The 21664-nt window shown below is 39.1% G+C and overlaps 1 protein-coding gene across 1 annotated transcript in view; it reads right to left on the minus strand.

Annotated features, from left to right (window-relative positions):
• LOC138853167 (uncharacterized) overlaps positions 1-21664 on the minus strand; it is a 673459-nt gene that overhangs the window by 110097 nt on the left and 541698 nt on the right. The window contains exon 4 of the mRNA XM_070088251.1: positions 1200-1265. Within this exon, the coding sequence (XP_069944352.1) occupies positions 1200-1265 (66 nt within the window). The remainder of the gene's footprint in view (positions 1-1199; positions 1266-21664) is intronic.

The following is a 21664-nucleotide window of genomic DNA, read 5'->3' on the forward strand; positions in this document are numbered from 1 at the left end:
GTAGATATCTTTATTACCACAACGTTTGTCCCACAGTAATATCTTTATTGCCCACAATATTCGTCCCATACAGTAGATATCCTTATTACCCACGTTTGTCCCACACAGTACAGTAGCTGTTTTCACGACTGCCCTCATAATAGAGGTATCCACCGAGGTGTTATGTACTCCAACATAACACACAGTACTGAATTAACATAATCCTCAAACACAACATTTTAATAATAACTCTGATTTACGAATGTAAATGAGTATGATACCTGAGGAATGTTTTCGTGGGGTCGATGCCCCCGTGATGCATCAAAGCCTTATTAACCAATCTATTACTGCTGGCCGCATGCAGTCTAATGTGTGAACCCTAGCCCGGGTAGTTGGGAACTAACGTGAGGAATTTATCGAGTTCCCTCTTGAAGACAGCTAGAGGTTTGTTCCTAATTCCCCTTACGAGTATGCACGATGGGAAGGCGCTGAAGAGTCGGAGACCTCTCACACTTATCAAGTTCTCTCTCTCACTGTATTCATGTCTCTGACGGGAGGTTCATCTGTAAAAACTTGCATTTGTGGTCACAGTGGTGGCCCATGCTAACCTCCTTGTGTTGTATAAATATACCTAGTTGGATTAATACTATTATAGCCAGCTGGCCCAGTGGCTAACGCACTGGCCTGGAGTTTTACGACTCACTTGCCATGGGTTCTAATCCCACCTGTAACTTGGTTTGTTTGCAATCGTGTTGTTACGAGATCGTGAGTCATCACAGCATTGGGTTTGTTTTCCGGTGCAACCATGACCATGTCGTAATGGTCCAGCAACTGTGAAAGGCAGGAGCGACCTGGTTTAAAGCCATACTGCCCTGGACTGTACAACTGTTGTGATTCACTGTGAGTGGTAATCTTGCTTCTCAGCAAACTTTCAAAGGTTTTGGTAATGTGTGAAGTTAGCGATAATGGTCTGTAGATTTCTCGCCGTTTATTTAAAGGTGTAGGAAACCTCTCGAAAACTGTCACAGGTATACCACAGTGACCAACTTATTATAATTATTATTACTATTACTACTACTACTACTACTACCACCACTGTATTCAAAGGTTAAGCGATAAGCCCGTAGGGTTTATGCAACACTTGGGTAGTGTGACGTAATGAGACGAGGACAGACATACTGAGTACAGTCATGGATGAGAAGAAACAGTGTTGTACTCACCAGCAATGTAACTGACGCGCTGTTGCTCGCGGAGTACATTGTTGTACTCAGGGCCACCATTCTCCTCTGTGGAAAAATACAAGACAAAATCAGACATGTTTTAATTATATACAAAACATTCTTACACACCACATACACACATATATACATAAACACAACACACACACACACACAATCAGTGAAGAGGAGGGGCCAGGAGCTATGAATCGACTCCTGCAACTACAAATAGGTGAGTACACACACACACACACACACAAACACACCATAACCCAACACCACAGCAATGTTGGGACAAGTGTGAGTGTCTTGCTGGACACAGCAGCCAGCAGACACACACCTCACAAGACACGTACTAAACCCACAACTATCCTCACACCCCCCCTTTTTTTTACCGTGCGTGACAAAACGCACGCTTGAAATATGCTACGTCTCGCGCAGCCAGACGTGAACAACCCCTTGTTTTAATTTCATTAAAGTCAGTAAATCACTGCTCACTCACAGGATGAGTGGCACTGTACAGTACTGTACAGTGCCACTCATCCTGTGAGTGTACATAACACCGTAACAACAGTACTGTACAGTGCCACTCATCCTGTGAGTGTACATAACACCGTAACAACAGTACTGTACAGTGTCACTCATCCTGTGAGTGTACATAACACCGTAACAACAGTATTTTATAGTGCCACTCATCCTGTGAGTGTACATAACACCGTAACAACAGTACTGTACAGTGCCACTCATCCTGTGAGTGTACATAACACCGTAACAACAGTACTGTACAGTGTCACTCATCCTGTGAGTGAACATAACACCATAACAACAGTACTGTACAGTGCCACTCATCCTGTGAGTGAACATAACACCATAACAACAGTACTGTACAGTGCCACTCATCCTGTGAGTGAACATAACACCATAAAGACACTACATATCACCTCAACGGGTAGAAACAGTCCTGTTGAGCTGACATGTCGTGTCTTTACGGTGTTGTGTTCCGCTGTAAATAATACTGGTAGAAATGTACAAGTTAAATAGAAAAAAATATCGGCAAGTTAATTTTTTTGTGTATGGTTAGTTACACAACTGACCGAAGAGTTTAAGTTAAGTAAAATTTAGGGATTAAAGTATTCTAGGTGTTTATGTATAGGTGAACTGCAGCCTTAATGACCCAGGTGCTGTAGACGGGTGTTAAAGGTAGCTGTCGGTAGAGGGCAGCCATGTTACCCTCGTATGTGTTTTGTGTGATGTGAAGCAGCACTTAGCACGCGACATGTGGCGCTCCTGATACAGTAACCCAAGTCGTGTCTAGCATAAAAACAAACACTATCTACCCACTACACTATAATGTAACCTGAGAGGAACCTAACTTACACACATTGTCAAGAAATTAGAGAAAGTACAAAGGTTTGCAAAAAGACTAGTCCCGAAGCTGAGTGGTTTGTCCTACGAGGAGATATACCTTTGAAGAGCTTCGAGAGTTTGACTACTCTCGGAGCCCGGCCATGGGTATATCAAAGGTATATCTCCTCGTTCAGGGAACTTAACCTGACAACAGTGGAGGACAGAAGGGATAGGGGGACATGATAACAACATATAAAATACCGAGAGGTATTAACAAGGTGGATAAGGACAGAATGTTTCAGAGATGTGACACAGCAACAAGGGGTCACAACTTGAAGTTGAAAACTCAGATGAGTCACATGGATGTTAGGAAGTACTTCTTCAGTCACAGAGCTGTCAAGAAGTGGAACAGTTTGGAGAGTGATGTAGTCGAGGCAGGATCCATACATAGCTTTAAGAAGAGGTATGACAAAGCTCATGGAACAGAGAGTGAACCAAGTAGCGACCACCGAAGAGGCGGGGCCAGGAGCTATGATCGACCTCTGCAACTACAATTAGGTGAGTACGTACACGTACACACACACACACACACACACACACACACACACACACACACACACACACACACACACACACACACACACACACACACACACACACACACACACAGCTTTAGTCTTTTTCCTTATTCAGCTACTTATTTTTTTTTTTTTTTGCATGCAATTTAAGAATTATGAATGAACTGCAGCGTTCTCGTGATCTCTTAATCACGTTCTCAGTGAACAAAATGTATTTTTCTCCGTATCTTCTATTTTAGATGATTACTTACTCCTAGTTTAACACGCCGGAGAGCAAAACGTTTTCGGTCTCCCTACAACATTACTCATGATATGAAAAACCATGTTAGACTTACTGAGGTGGTTGGGTGAGCTTCTATGTCCAACTTAGCGTCTCTGTAAGTACTCTAATGTTCCTGGTTTGCACTCTTAATAACTCAGTTCATTTTACGAGGCTAAACTTTTTTGCATAATTTCTGTTCGCTAATATAAAATACGACGAACCGCAGTAATATAACTACGCAATAAACTTAACTTAATACCACAGGTTGTAGACGGTGGCATTCACTAGGGTCACGCTGCTTACTGCAGGCTGCTACAATATTACTGATTACTGCAGGCTGCTACAATATTACTGATTACTGCAGGCTGCTACAATATTACTGATTACTGCAGGCTGCTACAATATTACTGATTACTGCAGGCTGCTACAATATTACTGATTACTGCAGGCTGCTACAATATTACTGATTACTACAGGCTGCTACAATATTACTGATTACTACAGGCTGCTACAATATTACTGATTACTGCAGGCTGCTACAATATTACTGATTACTACAGGCTGCTACAATATTATTGATTACTACAGGCTGCTACAATATTACTGATTACTGCAGGCTGCTACAATATTACTGATTACTACAGGCTGCTACAATATTACTTATTACTGCAGGCTGCTACAATATTACTGATTACTACAGGCTGCTACAATATTACTGATTACTACAGGCTGCTACAATAATACTTATTTCTGCAGGCTGCTACAGTATTACTGATTACTACAGGCTGCTACAATATTACTGATTACTACAGGCTGCTACAATATTACTTATTACTGCAGGCTGCTACAATATTACTGATTACTACAGGCTGCTACAATATTACTTATTACTACAGGCTGCTACAATATTACTGATTACTACAGGCTGCTACAATATTGATTACAACAGGCTGCTACAATATTACTGATTACTACAGGCTGCTACAATATTACTGATTACTACAGGCTGCTACAATATTACTGATTACTATAGGCTGTTACAATATTACTGATTACTACAGGCTGCTACAATATTGATTACTACAGGCTGCTACAATATTACTGATTACTACAGGCTGCTACAATATTACTGATTACTACAGGCTGCTACAATATTACTGATTACTACAGGCTGCTACAATATTACTGATTACTACAGGCTGCTACAATATTACTGATTACTGCAGGCTGCTACAATATTACTGATTACTACAGGCTGCTACAATATTACTGATTACTGCAGGCTGCTACAATATTACTGATTACTACAGGCTGCTACAACATTACTGATTACTGCAGGCTGCTACAATATTATTGATTACTGCAGGCTGCTACAATATTATTGATTACTACAGGCTGCTACAATATTACTGATTACTGCAGGCTGCTACAATATTACTGATTACTACAGGCTGCTACAATATTACTGATTACTACAGGCTGCTACAATATTACTGATTACTGCAGGCTGCTACAATATTACTGATTACTACAGGCTGCTACAATATTACTGATTACTACAGGCTGCTACAATATTACTGATTACTGCAGGCTGCTACAATATTATTGATTACTGCAGGCTGCTACAATATTATTGATTACTACAGGCTGCTACAATACTGCTGATTACTACAGGCTGCTACAATATTACTGATTACTACAGGCTGCTACAATATTACTGATTACTACAGGCTGCTAAAATATTACTGATTACTGCAGGCTGCTACAATATTACTGATTATGGCAGGCTGCTACAATATTACTGATTACTACAGGCTGCTACAATATTACTGATTACTACAGGCTGCTACAATATTGATTACTGCAGGCTGCTACAATATTACTGATTACTACAGGCTGCTACAATATTACTGATTACTACAGGCTGCTACAATATTGATTACTACAGGCTGCTACAATATTACTGATTACTGCAGGCTGCTACAATATTACTGATTACTACAGGCTGCTACAATATTACTTATTACTGCAGGCTGCTACAATATTACTGATTACTACAGGCTGCTACAATATTACTGATTACTACAGGCTGCTACAATAATACTTATTTCTGCAGGCTGCTACAGTATTACTGATTACTACAGGCTGCTACAATATTACTGATTACTACAGGCTGCTACAATATTACTGATTACTACAGGCTGCTACAATATTACTTATTACTACAGGCTGCTACAATATTACTTATTACTACAGGCTGCTACAATATTTCTGATTACTACAGGCTGCTACAATATTACTGATTACTACAGGCTGCTACAATATTACTGATTACTACAGGCTGCTACAATATTGATTACAACAGGCTGCTACAATATTACTGATTACTACAGGCTGCTACAATATTACTGATTACTACAGGCTGCTACAATATTACTGATTACTACAGGCTGCTACAATATTACTGATTACTACAGGTTGCTACAATATTGATTACTACAGGCTGCTACAATATTACTGATTACTACAGGCTGCTACAATATTACTGATTACTACAGGCTGCTACAATATTACTGATTACTACAGGCTGCTACAATATTACTGATTACTACAGGCTGCTACAATATTACTGATTACTAAAGGCTGCTAGGCAGGGTGCTACAATATTACTGATTACTACAGGCTGCTACAATATTACTGATTACTGCAGGCTGCTACAATATTACTGATTACTACAGGCTGCTACAATATTACTTATTACTGCAGGCTGCTACAATATTACTGATTACTACAGGCTGCTACAATATTACTGATTACTACAGGCTGCTACAATATTACTGATTACTACAGGCTGCTACAATATTACTGATTTCTGCAGGCTGCTACAATACTACTGATTACTATAGGCTGCTACAATATTACTGATTACTACAGGCTGCTACAATATTACGGATTACTGCAGGCTGCTACAATACTACTGATTACTACAGGATGCTACAATATTACTGATTACTACAGGCTGCTACAATATTACTGATTACTACAGGCTGCTACAATATTACTGATTACTACAGGCTGCTACAATATTACTGATTACTACAGGCTGATACAATATTACTGATTACTACAGAATGCTACAATATTACTGATTACTACAGGCTGCTACAATATTACTGATTACTACAGGCTGCTACAATACTACTGATTACTACAGGCTGCTACAATACTACTGATTACTACAGGCTGCTACAATACTACTGATTACTACAGGCTGCTACAATATTACTGATTACTACAGGCTGCTACAATACTACTTATTACTACAGGCTGCTACAATACTACTGATTACTACAGGCTGCTACAATACTGCTGATTACTACAGGCTGCTACAGTACTACTGATTACTACAGGCTGCTACAATACTACTGATTACTACAGGCTGCTACAATATTACTGATTACTACAGGCTGCTACAATATTACTGATTACTACAGGCTGCTACAATATTACTGATTACTGCAGGCTGCTACAATATTACTGATTACTACAGGCTGCTACAATATTACTGATTACTACAGGCTGCTACAATATTACTGATTACTGCAGGCTGCTACAATATTATTGATTACTGCAGGCTGCTACAATATTATTGATTACTACAGGCTGCTACAATACTGCTGATTACTACAGGCTGCTACAATATTACTGATTACTACAGGCTGCTACAATATTACTGATTACTACAGGCTGCTAAAATATTACTGATTACTGCAGGCTGCTACAATATTACTGATTATGGCAGGCTGCTACAATATTACTGATTACTACAGGCTGCTACAATATTACTGATTACTACAGGCTGCTACAATATTGATTACTGCAGGCTGCTACAATATTACTGATTACTACAGGCTGCTACAATATTACTGATTACTACAGGCTGCTACAATATTGATTACTACAGGCTGCTACAATATTACTGATTACTGCAGGCTGCTACAATATTACTGATTACTACAGGCTGCTACAATATTACTTATTACTGCAGGCTGCTACAATATTACTGATTACTACAGGCTGCTACAATATTACTGATTACTACAGGCTGCTACAATAATACTTATTTCTGCAGGCTGTTACAGTATTACTGATTACTACAGGCTGCTACAATATTACTGATTACTACAGGCTGCTACAATATTACTGATTACTACAGGCTGCTACAATATTACTTATTACTACAGGCTGCTACAATATTACTTATTACTACAGGCTGCTACAATATTTCTGATTACTACAGGCTGCTACAATATTACTGATTACTACAGGCTGCTACAATATTACTGATTACTACAGGCTGCTACAATATTGATTACAACAGGCTGCTACAATATTACTGATTACTACAGGCTGCTACAATATTACTGATTACTACAGGCTGCTACAATATTACTGATTACTACAGGCTGCTACAATATTACTGATTACTACAGGTTGCTACAATATTGATTACTACAGGCTGCTACAATATTACTGATTACTACAGGCTGCTACAATATTACTGATTACTACAGGCTGCTACAATATTACTGATTACTACAGGCTGCTACAATATTACTGATTACTACAGGCTGCTACAATATTACTGATTACTGCAGGGTGCTACAATATTACTGATTACTACAGGCTGCTACAATATTACTGATTACTGCAGGCTGCTACAATATTACTGATTACTACAGGCTGCTACAATATTACTTATTACTGCAGGCTGCTACAATATTACTGATTACTACAGGCTGCTACAATATTACTGATTACTACAGGCTGCTACAATATTACTGATTACTACAGGCTGCTACAATATTACTGATTTCTGCAGGCTGCTACAATACTACTGATTACTATAGGCTGCTACAATATTACTGATTACTACAGGCTGCTACAATATTACGGATTACTGCAGGCTGCTACAATACTACTGATTACTACAGGATGCTACAATATTACTGATTACTACAGGCTGCTACAATATTACTGATTACTACAGGCTGCTACAATATTACTGATTACTACAGGCTGCTACAATATTACTGATTACTACAGGCTGATACAATATTACTGATTACTACAGAATGCTACAATATTACTGATTACTACAGGCTGCTACAATATTACTGATTACTACAGGCTGCTACAATACTACTGATTACTACAGGCTGCTACAATACTACTGATTACTACAGGCTGCTACAATACTACTGATTACTACAGGCTGCTACAATATTACTGATTACTACAGGCTGCTACAATACTACTTATTACTACAGGCTGCTACAATACTACTGATTACTACAGGCTGCTACAATACTGCTGATTACTACAGGCTGCTACAGTACTACTGATTACTACAGGCTGCTACAATACTACTGATTACTACAGGCTGCTACAATATTACTGATTACTACAGGCTGCTACAATATTACTGATTACTACAGGCTGCTATAATATTACTGATTACTATAGGCTACTACAATACTACTGATTACTACAGGCTGCTACAATATTACTGATTACAACAGGCTGCTACAATACTACTGATTACTACAGGCTGCTACAATATTACTGATTACTACAGGCTGCTACAATATTACTGATTACTGCAGGCTGCTACACTACTACTGATTACTACAGGCTGCTACAATACAACTGATTACTGCAGGCTGTTACAATACAACTGACTGATTACCTGTAGTGTAGTTAAGACTACAATAACCTTATATACAACGTGGTCCCATGTGTCTTGATTCATGCATCATAATCCACACCTGGAAAATTCTAGCACTGATCCTACATCTGCACACAGAAATCCCTCCACAGGAAAGCTAAATAACTAGGCAGGCAGAAACATAACCCCAATGAAAACCAGAGGTGCCATGAGTACACTAAAAGAGACCCTCCCATCATACATAAGAGGAATTACCAACAGACCCCTGGCTGTCTTCAAGAGGGAGCTGGACAGATCAGCCTTGCTGTCGTTCGTGTGTTGAACAGCAGTAACAGCCTGGTTGATTAGGACTTGATCCAACGGAAGGCCTGGTCGAGCACTGGGCATCTAGGGGGTATGGTTTCGACCCCCGGAACAACATCCAAGTAGACTGACCTAGTATGAATTCCTCTCCGGCTACCTGGCAGGTGCCCACAAGTGGGGTTAAGTAGACAACTAGTTTCAGGATCCTTTTTAACATCTTGATGTAATCAGGAAATAGTAACTTTTTTTTTAAAGTATAAATAGAATAAAAATCACATCCCCACATTACAATAGGTACTCACACTAAGTGCCAACCATCCAGTCATTTTATCTGCAAGAGTAATGACTTCCCATTTTGTCGAGCACAAGCGAAATTTATGAGGCATAAATGTGGACATATATCAGAGACGATACTCAGAGACTGTCAGCGACACGATACTCAGGGACTGTCAGCGACACGATACTCAGGGACTCTCAGAGACACGATACTCAGGGACTGTCAGCGACACGATACTCAGGGACTGTCAGCGACACGGTACTCAGGGACTGTCAGCGACACGATACTCAGGGACTGTCAGCGACACGGTACTCAGGGACTGTCAGCGACACGATACTCAGAGACTGTCAGCGACATGATACTCAGGGACTGTCAGCGACACGATACTCAGGGACTGTCAGCGACACGATACTCAGGGACTGTCTGCGACACGGTACTCAGGGACTGTCAGCGACACGATACTCAGAGACTGTCAGCGACACGATACTCAGGGACTGTCAGCGACACGATACTCAGAGACTGTCAGCGACACGATACTCAAGAGACTGTCAGCGACACGATACTCAGAGACTGTCAGCGACACGATACTCAGGGACTGTCAGCGACACGATACTCAGGGACTGTCAGCGACACGATACTCAGAGACTGTCAGCGACACGATACTCAGGGACTGTCAGCGACGCGATACTCAGAGACTGTCAGCGACACGATACTCAGGGACTGTCAGCGACACGATACTCAGGGACTGTCAGCGACACGATACTCAGGGACTGTCAGCGACACGATACTCAGAGACTGTCAGCGACACGATACTCAGAGACTGTCAGCGACACGATACTCAGGGACTGTCAGCGACACGATACTCAGGGACTGTCAGCGACACGATACTCAGGGACTGTCAGCGACGCGATACTCAGGGACTGTCAGCGACACGATACTCAGGGACTGTCAGCGACACGGTACTCAGGGACTGTCAGCGACGCGATACTCAGGGACTGTCAGCGACACGGTACTCAGGGACTGTCAGCGACACGATACTCAAGAGACTGTCAGCGACACGATACTCAAGAGGCTGTCAGCGACACGATACTCAGAGGCTGTCAGCGACACGATACTCAGAGGCTGTCAGCGACACGATACTCAGAGGCTGTCAGCGACACGATACTCAAGAGACTGTCAGCGACACGATACTCAGAGACTGTCAGCGACACGATACTCAAAGACTGTCAGCGACACGATACTCAGAGACTGTCAGCGACACGATACTCAAGAGACTGTCAGCGACACGATACTCAGAGACTGTCAGCGACACGATACTCAAGAGACTGTCAGCGACACGATACTCAGAGACTGTCAGCGACACGATACTCAAGAGACTGTCAGCGACACTACCTGCATCTACACTTCATGTTTATTAAAACATAAAACGTTGTGTGTGCTGTGTTTATTATTTAATTTTGCTCTATTTTAAAATATAATTTATATTTTGCTCTATTTAAAAATAGCAATCTTGTATCAAATTAAAATTAAAGAATTTACGAAGTGTACTGAATACATCTGAATATTATTAAAATGTGTCTGAAGTAAATGATTATTTGTAAGAGGAGTCAAGTTTATTAAGTCGGACATTGTGTGTGAAATATCCAAGTGGTGAATCAGGTAAATCTGATTGCAACCCGGACACAAAATGTATGGAAAAAAAGTCCATATTTGAACACTCCGGCGTCTCCCATTGAGGGAGGATATAGGATGATCAAAAAAAAGAGAGTAAGAGACAAATGAGATACACGGAAAGTGTCATCAGTAAGAAAGAGGTTAAAGGTAAGATAGAGAGCAGCATCACAGAGGAACGAGGGTTTTCTGGAGAGTAGGGTGTGTGCAGACCAAATGTATACACTGAAGAATATAAGTGAACAATAGATGGATAAAGGTAAGGAAGTTTATCATTAAATTTATGGACTTCAAAAAGCCATATGATAAGGTAGACAGAGTAGCAATGTGGCAGATGTGCAAGTGTATGGAATAGGTGGTAAGTTACTTAAAGCAGTTAAAGAGTTTTTATGAGGATAGTGAGGCTCAGGTTAGGGTGTGTAGGAGAGAGGGAGATTATTTTCCAGTAAAAGTAGGTCTTAAACAGAGATGTGTGTGTGTGTGTGTGTGTCACCATGTTTGTTTAACATATTTATAGATGGGGTTGTAAAAGAAGTGAATGCTCGGGTGTTGGGAATAAGTGTGGATTTAAAAAAAATAAACAATCTAACACAAAGTGGGAGTTGTCACAGTTGCTTTTTGCCGATGACACGGTGCTTGCGAGAGATTATGAAGAGAAGTTGCAAAGGTTGGTTGGCGAATTTGTGAGGGTATGTAAAAGAAAAAAAATACAAGCGAAACAGATAAGAGAAAGGTAATGAGAGTAACAAAAATGTTAATGAAAAACTGGATACCAGATTGAAAGGAGGGAATATGGAGGGAGTGAGCGTGTTCAGATATCTGGAAGTGAACTTATCGACGGAAAGGTCTACGAAATTTATGAAAGACGAGGTGAACCAAAAAAATTGATGAGAAGAAGGTGAGTGGAAAACAATGTCCGCCCCCCCCCACACTGCCTCTCACATTCTATGTTGTATGTTAACAACTTTACGTATGTCTTATTTTCACTTCTTCATGTATGTTGTATGTTGGCTTCATGTATGTTGCATGTTGGCTTCATGTATGTTGCATGTTGGCTTCATGTATGTTGTATGTTGGCTTCATGTATGTTGCATGTTGGCTTCATGTATGTTGTATGTTGGCTTCATGTATGTTGCATGTTGGCTTCATGTATGATGTATGTTGGCTTCATGTATGTTGCATGTTGGCTTCATGTATGTTGTATGTTGGCTTCATGTATGTTGCATGTTGGCTTCATGTATGTTGTATGATGGCTTCATGTATGTCGTATGTTAGCTTCATGTATGTTGTATGTTGGCTTCATGAATGTTGCATGTTGGCTCCATGTATGTTGTATGTTGGCTTCATGTATGTTGTATGTTAGCTTCATGTATGTTGCATGTTGGCTTCATGTATGTTGTATGTTGGCTTCATGTATGTTGTATGTTGGCTTCATGTATGTTGTATGTTGGCTTCATGTATGTTGCATGTTGGCTTCATGTATATTGCATACTGGCTTCATGTATGTTGTATGTTGGATTCATGTATGTTGTATGTTGGCTTCATGTATGTTGTATGTTGGCTTCATGTATGTTGCATGTTGGCTTCATGTATGTTGTATGTTGGCTTCATGTATGTTGCATGTTGGCTTCATGTATGTTGTATGTTGGCTTCATGTATGTTGTATGTTGGCTTCATGTATGTTGTATGTTAGCTTCATGTATGTTGTATGTTGGCTTCATGTATGTTGCATGTTGGCTTCATGTATGTTGTATGTTGGCTTCATGTATGTTGCATGTTGGCTTCATGTATGTTGCATGTTGGCTTCATGTATGTTGCATGTTGGCTTCATGTATGTTGTATGTTGGCTTCATGTATGTTGTATGTTGGCTTCATGTATGTTGCATGTTGGCTTCAAGTATGTTGCATGTTGGCTTCATGTATGTTGCATGTTGGCTTCATGTATGTTGGATTCATGTATGTTGTATGTTGGCTTCATGTATGTTGTATGTTGGCTTCATGTATGTTGGCTTCATGTATGTTGTATGTTGGCTTCATGTATGTTTTATGTTGGCTTCATGTATGTTGTATGTTGGCTTCATGTATGTTGTATGTTGGCTTCATGTATGTTGTATGTTGGCTTCATGTATGTTGTATGTTGGCTTCATGTATGTTGCATGTTGGCTTCATGTATGTTGCATGTTGGCTTAATGTATGTTGTATGTTGGCTTCATGTATGTTGTATGTTGGCTTCATGTATGTTGCATGTGGGCTTCATGTATGTTGTATGTTGGCTTCATGTATGTTGTATGTTGGCTTCATGTATGTTGCATGTTGGCTTCATGTATGTTGCATGTTGGCTTCATGTATGTTGTATGTTGGCTTCATGTATGTTGTATGTTGGCTTCATGTATGTTGTATGTTGGCTTCATGTATGTTGCATGTTGGCTTCATGTATGTTGCATGTTGGCTTCATGTATGTTGCATGCTGGCTTCATGTATGTTGCATGTTGGCTTCATGTATGTTGTATGTTGGCTTCATGTATGTTGCATGTTGGCTTCAGGTATGTTGCATGTTGGCTTCATGTATGTTGCATGTTGGCTTCATGTATGTTGTATGTTGGCTTCATGTATGTTGTATGTTGGCTTCATGTATGTTGTATGTTGGCTTCATGTATGTTGTATGTTGGCTTCATGTATGTTGTATGTTGGCTTCATGTATGTTGTATGTTGGCTTCATGTATGGTGTATGTTGGCTTCATGTATGTTGTATGTTGGCTTCATGTATGTTGCATGTTGGCTTCAGGTATGTTGCATGTTGGCTTCATGTATGTTGCATGTTGGCTTCATGTATGTTGTATGTTGGCTTCATGTATGTTGTATGTTGGCTTCATGTATGTTCTATGTTGGCTTCATGTATGTTGTATGTTGGCTTCATGTATGTTGTATGTTGGCTTCATGTATGTTGTATGTTGGCTTCATGTATGTTGTATGTTGGCTTCATGTATGTTGTATGTTGGCTTCATGTATGTTGTATGTTGGCTTCATGTATGTTGTATGTTGGCTTCATGTATGTTGCATGTTGGCTTCATGTATGTTGTATGTTGGCTTCATGTATGTTGCATGTTGGCTTCATGTATGTTGTATGTTGCTTCATGTATGTTGTATGTTGGCTTCGTGTATGTTGTATGTTGGCTTCATGTATGTTGTATGTTGGCTTCATGTATGTTGTATGTTGGCTTCATGTATGTTGTATGTTGGCTTCATGTATGTTGTATGTTGGCTTCATGTATGTTGGCTTCATGTATGTTGTATGTTGGCTTCATGTATGTTGTATGTTGGCTTCATGTATGTTGTATGTTGGCTTCATGTATGTTGCATGTTGGCTTCATGTATGTTGTATGTTGGCTTCATGTATGCTGTATGTTGGCTTCATGTATGTATGTTGGCTTCATGTATGTTGTATGTTGGCTTCATGTATGTTGTATGTTGGCTTCATGTATGTTGTATGTTGGCTTCATGTATGTTGTATGTTGGCTTCATGTATGTTGGCTTCATGTATGTTGTATGTTTGCTTCATGTATGTTGGCTTCATGTATGTTGTATGTTGGCTTCATGTATGTTGTATGTTGGCTTCATGTATGTTGTATGTTGGCTTCATGTATGTTGGCTTCATGTATGTTGCATGTTTGCTTCATGTATGTTGTATGTTGGCTTCATGTATGTTGCATGTTGGCTTCATGTATGTTGTATGTTGGCTTCATGTATGTTGTATGTTGGCTTCATGTATGTTGCATGTTGGCTTCATGTATGTTGCATACTGGCTTCATGTATGTTGTATGTTGGCTTCATGTATGTTGCATGTTGGCTTCATGTATGATGTATGTTGGCTTCATGTATGTTGCATGTTGGCTTCATGTATGTTGTATGTTGGCTTCATGTATGTTGCATGTTGGCTTCATGTATGTCGTATGATGGCTTCATGTATGTCGTATGTTAGCTTCATGTATGTTGTATGTTGGCTTCATGTATGTTGCATGTTGGCTTCATGTATGTTGTATGTTGGCTTCATGTATGTTGTATGTTGACTTCATGTATGTTGCATGTTGGCTTCATGTATGTTGCATGTTGGCTTCATGTATGTTGTATGTTGGCTTCATGTATGTTGTATGTTGGCTTCATGTATGTTGCATGTTGGCTTCATGTATGTTGCATACTGGCTTCATGTATGTTGTATGTTGGCTTCATGTATGTTGTATGTTGGCTTCATGTATGTTGTATGTTGGCTTCATGTATGTTGTATGTTGGCTTCATGTATGTTGTATGTTGGCTTCATGTATGTTGCATGTTGGCTTCATGTATGTTGTATGTTGGCTTCATGTATGTTGCATGTTGGCTTCATGTATGTTGTATGTTGGCCTCATGTATGTTGTATGTTGGCTTCATGTATGTTGTATGTTAGCTTCATGTATGTTGTATGTTGGCTTCATGTATGTTGCATGTTGGCTTCATGTATGTTGCATGTTGGCTTCATGTATGTTGTATGTTGGCTTCATGTATGTTGCATGTTGGCTTCATGTATGTTGTATGTTGGCTTCATGTATGTTGTATGTTGGCTTCATGTATGTTGCATGTTGGCTTCAAGTATGTTGCATGTTGGCTTCATGTATGTTGCATGTTGGCTTCATGTATGTTGGATTCATGTATGTTGTATGTTGGCTTCATGTATGTTGTATGTTGGCTTCATGTATGTTGTATGTTGGCTTCATGTATGTTGTATGTTGGCTTCATGTATGTTGTATGTTGGCTTTATGTATGTTTTATGTTGGCTTCATGTATGTTGTATGTTGGCTTCATGTATGTTGTATGTTGGCTTCATGTATGTTGTATGTTGGCTTCATGTATGTTGTATGTTGGCTTCATGTATGTTGTATGTTGGCTTCATGTATGTTGCATGTTGGCTACATGTTGGCTTCTTCATGTATGTTGTATGTTGGCTTCATGTATGTTGTATGTTGGCTTCATGTATGTTGCATGTTGGCTTCATGTATGTTGTATGTTGGCTTCATGTATGTTGTATGTTGGCTTCATGTATGTTGCATGTTGGCTTCATGTATGTTGCATGTTGGCTTCATGTATGTTGTATGTTGGCTTCATGTATGTTGTATGTTGGCTTCATGTATGTTGTATGTTGGCTTCATGTATGTTGTATGTTGGCTTCATGTATGTTGTATGTTGGCTTCATGTATGTTGTATGTTGGCTTCATGTATGTTGTATGTTGGCTTCATGTATGTTGTATGTTGGCTTCATGTATGTTGCATGTTGGCTTCATGTATGTTGTATGTTGGCTTCATGTATGTTGTATGTTGGCTTCATGTATGTTGGCTTCATGTATGTTGCATGTTGGCTTCATGTATGTTGTATGTTGGCTTCATGTATGTTGCTTCATGTATGTTGCATGTGGGCTTCATGTATGTTGCTTCATGTATGTTGCATGTTGGCTTCATATGTTGGCTTCATGTATGTTGCATGTTGGCTTCATGTATGTTGGTTGGCTTCATGTATGTTGTATGTTGGCTTCATGTATGTTGTATGTTGGCTTCATGTATGTTGTATGTTGGCTTCATGTATGTTGCATGTTGGCTTCATGTATGTTGTATGTTGGCTTCATGTATGTTGTATGTTGGCTTCATGTATGTTGTATGTTGGCTTCATGTATGTTGCATGTTGGCTTCATGTATGTTGCATGTTGGCTTCATGTATGTTGTATGTTGGCTTCATGTATGTTGTATGTTGGCTTCATGTATGTTGTATGTTGGCTTCATGTATGTTGTATGTTGGCTTCATGTATGTTGTATGTTGGCTTCATGTATGTTGTATGTTGGCTTCATGTATGTTGTATGTTGGCTTCATGTATGTTGTATGTTGGCTTCATGTATGTTGTATGTTGGCTTCATGTATGTTGTATGATGGCTTCATGTATGTTGTATGTTGGCTTCATGTATGTTGTATGTTGGCTTCATGTATGTTGCTTCATGTTGGCTTCATGTATGTTGTATGTTGGCTTCATGTATGTTGTATGTTGGCTTCATGTATGTTGTATGTTGGCTTCATGTATGTTGTATGTTGGCTTCATGTATGTTGTATGTATGGCTTCATGTATGTTGTATGTTGGCTTCATGTATGTTGTATGTTGGCTTCATGTATGTTGTATGTTGGCTTCATGTATGTTGTATGTTGGCTTCATGTATGTTGTTCATGTTGGCTTCATGTATGTTGTATGTTGGCTTCATGTATGTTGTATGTTGGCTTCATGTATGTTGCTTCATGTATGTTGTATGTTGGCTTCATGTATGTTGTATGTTGGCTTCATGTATGTTGTATGTTGGCTTCATGTATGTTGTATGTTGGCTTCATGTATGTTGTATGTTGGCTTCATGTATGTTGTTCATGTATGTTGCTTCATGTATGTTGTATGTTGGCTTCATGTATGTTGTATGTTGGCTTCATGTATGTTGTATTCATGTTGGCTTCATGTATGTTGTATGTTTGCTTCATGTATGTTGTATGTTGGCTTCATGTATGTTGTATGTTGGCTTCATGTATGTTGTATGTTGGCTTCATGTATGTTGTATGTTGGCTTCATGTATGTTGTATGTTGGCTTCATGTATGTTGTATGTTGGCTTCATGTATGTTGTATGTTGGCTTCATGTATGTTGTATGTTGGCTTCATGTATGTTGTATGTTGGCTTCATGTATGTTGTATGTTGGCTTCATGTATGTTGTATGTTGGCTTCATGTATGTTGTATTATGGCATCATGTTGGCTTCATGTATGTTGTATGTTGGCTTCATGTATGTTGCATGTTGGCTTCATGTATGTTGTATGTTGGCTTCATGTATGTTGTATGTTGGCTTCATGTATGTTGTATGTTGGCTTCATGTATGTTGTATGTTGGCTTCATGTATGTTGTATGTTGGCTTCATGTATGTTGGCTTCATGTATGTTGTATGTTGGCTTCATGTATGTTGCTTCATGTATGTTGTATGTTGGCTTCATGTATGTTGTATGTTGGCTTCATGTATGTTGTATGTTGGCTTCATGTATGTTGAATGTTGGCTTCATGTATGTTGTCTTGTGGATTCATGTATGTTGTATGTTGGCTTCATGTATGTTGCTTCATGTAGGTTGTATGTTGGCTTCATGTATGTTGTATGTTGGCTTCATGTATGTTGCATGTTGGCTTCATGTATGTTGTATGTTGGCTTCATGTATGTTGTATGTTGGCTTCATGTATGTTGTATGTTGGCTTCATGTATGTTGTATGTTGGCTTCATGTATGTTGCATGTTGGCTCCATGTATGTTGTATGTTGGCTTCATGTATGTTGGCTTCATGTATGTTGTATGTTGGCTTCATGTATGTTGTATGTTGGCTTCATGTATGTTGTATGTTGGCTTCATGTATGTTGCATGTTGGCTTCATGTATGTTGTATGTTGGCTTCATGTATGTTGCATGTTGGCTTCATGTATGTTGTATGTTGGCTTCATGTATGTTGTATGTTGGCTTCATGTATGTTGTATGTTGGCTTCATGTATGTTGCATGTTGGCTTCATGTATGTTGCATGTTGGCTTCATGTATGTTGCATGTTGGCTTCATGTATGTTGTATGTTGGCTTCATGTATGTTGTATGTTGGCTTCATGTATGTTGTATGTTGGCTTCATGTATGTTGCATGTTGGCTTCATGTATGTTGGCTTCATGTATGTTGCATGTTGGCTTCATGTATGTTGTATGTTGGCTTCATGTATGTTGTATGTTGGCTTCATGTATGTTGTATGTTGGCTTCATGTATGTTGTATGTTGGCTTCATGTATGTTGTATGTTGGCTTCATGTATGTTGTATGTTGGCTTCATGTATGTTGTATGTTGGCTTCATGTATGTTGTATGTTGGCTTCATGTATGTTGTATGTTGGCTTCATGTATGTTGTATGTTGGCTTCATGTATGTTGTATGTTGGCTTCATGTATGTTGTATGTTGGCTTCATGTATGTTGTATGTTGGCTTCATGTATGTTGCATGTTGGCTTCATGTATGTTGTATGTTGGCTTCATGTATGTTGTATGTTGGCTTCATGTATGTTGTATGTTGGCTTCATGTATGTTGTATGTTGGCTTCATGTATGTTGTATGTTGGCTTCATGTATGTTGGCTTCATGTATGTTGTATGTTGGCTTCATGTATGTTGTATGTTGGCTTCATGTATGTTGTATGTTGGCTTCATGTATGTTGTATGTTGGCTTCATGTATGTTGTATGTTGGCTTCATGTATGTTGTATGTTGGCTTCATGTATGTTGCATGTTGGCTTCATGTATGTTGCATGTTGGCTTCATGTATGTTGTATGTTGGCTTCATGTATGTTGTTGGCTTCATGTTGGCTTCATGTATGTTGCATGTTGGCTTCATGTATGTTGAATGTTGGCTTCATGTATGTTGTATGTTGGCTTCATGTATGTTGCTTCATGTTGGCTTCATGTATGTTGTATGTTGGCTTCATGTATGTTGTATGTTGGCTTCATGTATGTTGTATGTTGGCTTCATGTATGTTGTATGTTGGCTTCATGTATGTTGTATGTTGGCTTCATGTATGTTGTATGTTGGCTTCATGTATGTTGTATGTTGGCTTCATGTATGTTGTATGTTGGCTTCATGTATGTTGTATGTTGGCTTCATGTATGTTGTATGTTGGCTTCATGTATGTTGTATGTTGGCTTCATGTATGTTGTATGTTGGCTTCATGTATGTTGTATGTTGGCTTCATGTATGTTGTATGTTGGCTTCATGTATGTTGTATGTTGGCTTCATGTATGTTGTATGTTGGCTTCATGTATGTTGTATGTTGGCTTCATGTATGTTGTATGTTGGCTTCATGTATGTTGTATGTTGGCTTCATGTATGTTGTATGTTGGCTTCATGTATGTTGTATGTTGGCTTCATGTATGTTGTATGTTGGCTTCATGTATGTTGTATGTTGGCTTCATGTATGTTGTATGATGGCTTCATGTATGTTGTATGTTGGCTTCATGTTGGCTTCATGTATGTTGTATGTTGGCTTCATGTATGTTTGGCTTCATGTATGTATGTTGGCTTCATGTATGTTGTATGTTGGCTTCATGTATGTTGTATGTTGGCTTCATGTATGTTGTATGTTGTTGTATGTTGGCTTCATGTATGTTGTATGTTGGCTTCATGTATGTATGTTGGCTTCATGTATGTTGTATGTTGGCTTCATGTATGTTGTATGTTGGCTTCATGTATGTTGTATGTTGGCTTCATGTATGTTGTATGTTGGCTTCATGTATGTTGTATGTTGGCTTCATGTATGCTGTATGTTGGCTTCATGTATGTATGTTGGCTTCATGTATGTTGTATGTTGGCTTCATGTATGTTGTATGTTGGCTTCATGTATGTTGTATGTTGGCTTCATGTATGTTGTATGTTGGCTTCATGTATGTTGTATGTTGGCTTCATGTATGTTGTATGTTGGCTTCATGTATGTTGTATGTTGGCTTCATGTATGTTGTATGTTGGCTTCATGTATGTTGTATGTTGGCTTCATGTATGTTGGCTTCATGTATGTTGTATGTTGGCTTCATGTATGTTGTATGTTGGCTTCATGTATGTTGTATGTTGGCTTCATGTATGTTGTATGTTGGCTTCATGTATGTTGTATGTTGGCTTCATGTATGTTGTATGTTGGCTTCATGTATGTTGTATGTTGGCTTCATGTATGTTGTATGTTGGCTTCATGTATGTTGTATGTTGGCTTCATGTATGTTGTATGTTGGCTTCATGTATGTTGTATGTTGGCTTCATGTATGTTGTATGTTGGCTTCATGTATGTTGTATGTTGGCTTCATGTATGTTGTATGTTGGCTTCATGTATGTTGTATGTTGGCTTCATGTATGTTGTATGTTGGCTTCATGTATGTTGTATGTTGGCTTCATGTATGTTGTATGTTGGCTTCATGTATGTTGTATGTTGGCTTCATGTATGTTGTATGTTGGCTTCATGTATGTTGTATGTTGGCTTCATGTATGTTGTATGTTGGCTTCATGTATGTTGGCTTCATGTATGTTGTATGTTGGCTTCATGTATGTTGTATGTTGGCTTCATGTATGTTGTATGTTGGCTTCATGTATGTTGTATGTTGGCTTCATGTATGTTGTATGTTGGCTTCATGTATGTTGTATGTTGGCTTCATGTATGTTGTATGTTGGCTTCATGTATGTTGTATGTTGGCTTCATGTATGTTGTAT

The sequence above is a fragment of the Cherax quadricarinatus genome, chromosome 24 (genome assembly GCF_038502225.1).
Source record: "Cherax quadricarinatus isolate ZL_2023a chromosome 24, ASM3850222v1, whole genome shotgun sequence".
Lineage (NCBI taxonomy): Eukaryota > Metazoa > Arthropoda > Malacostraca > Decapoda > Parastacidae > Cherax > Cherax quadricarinatus.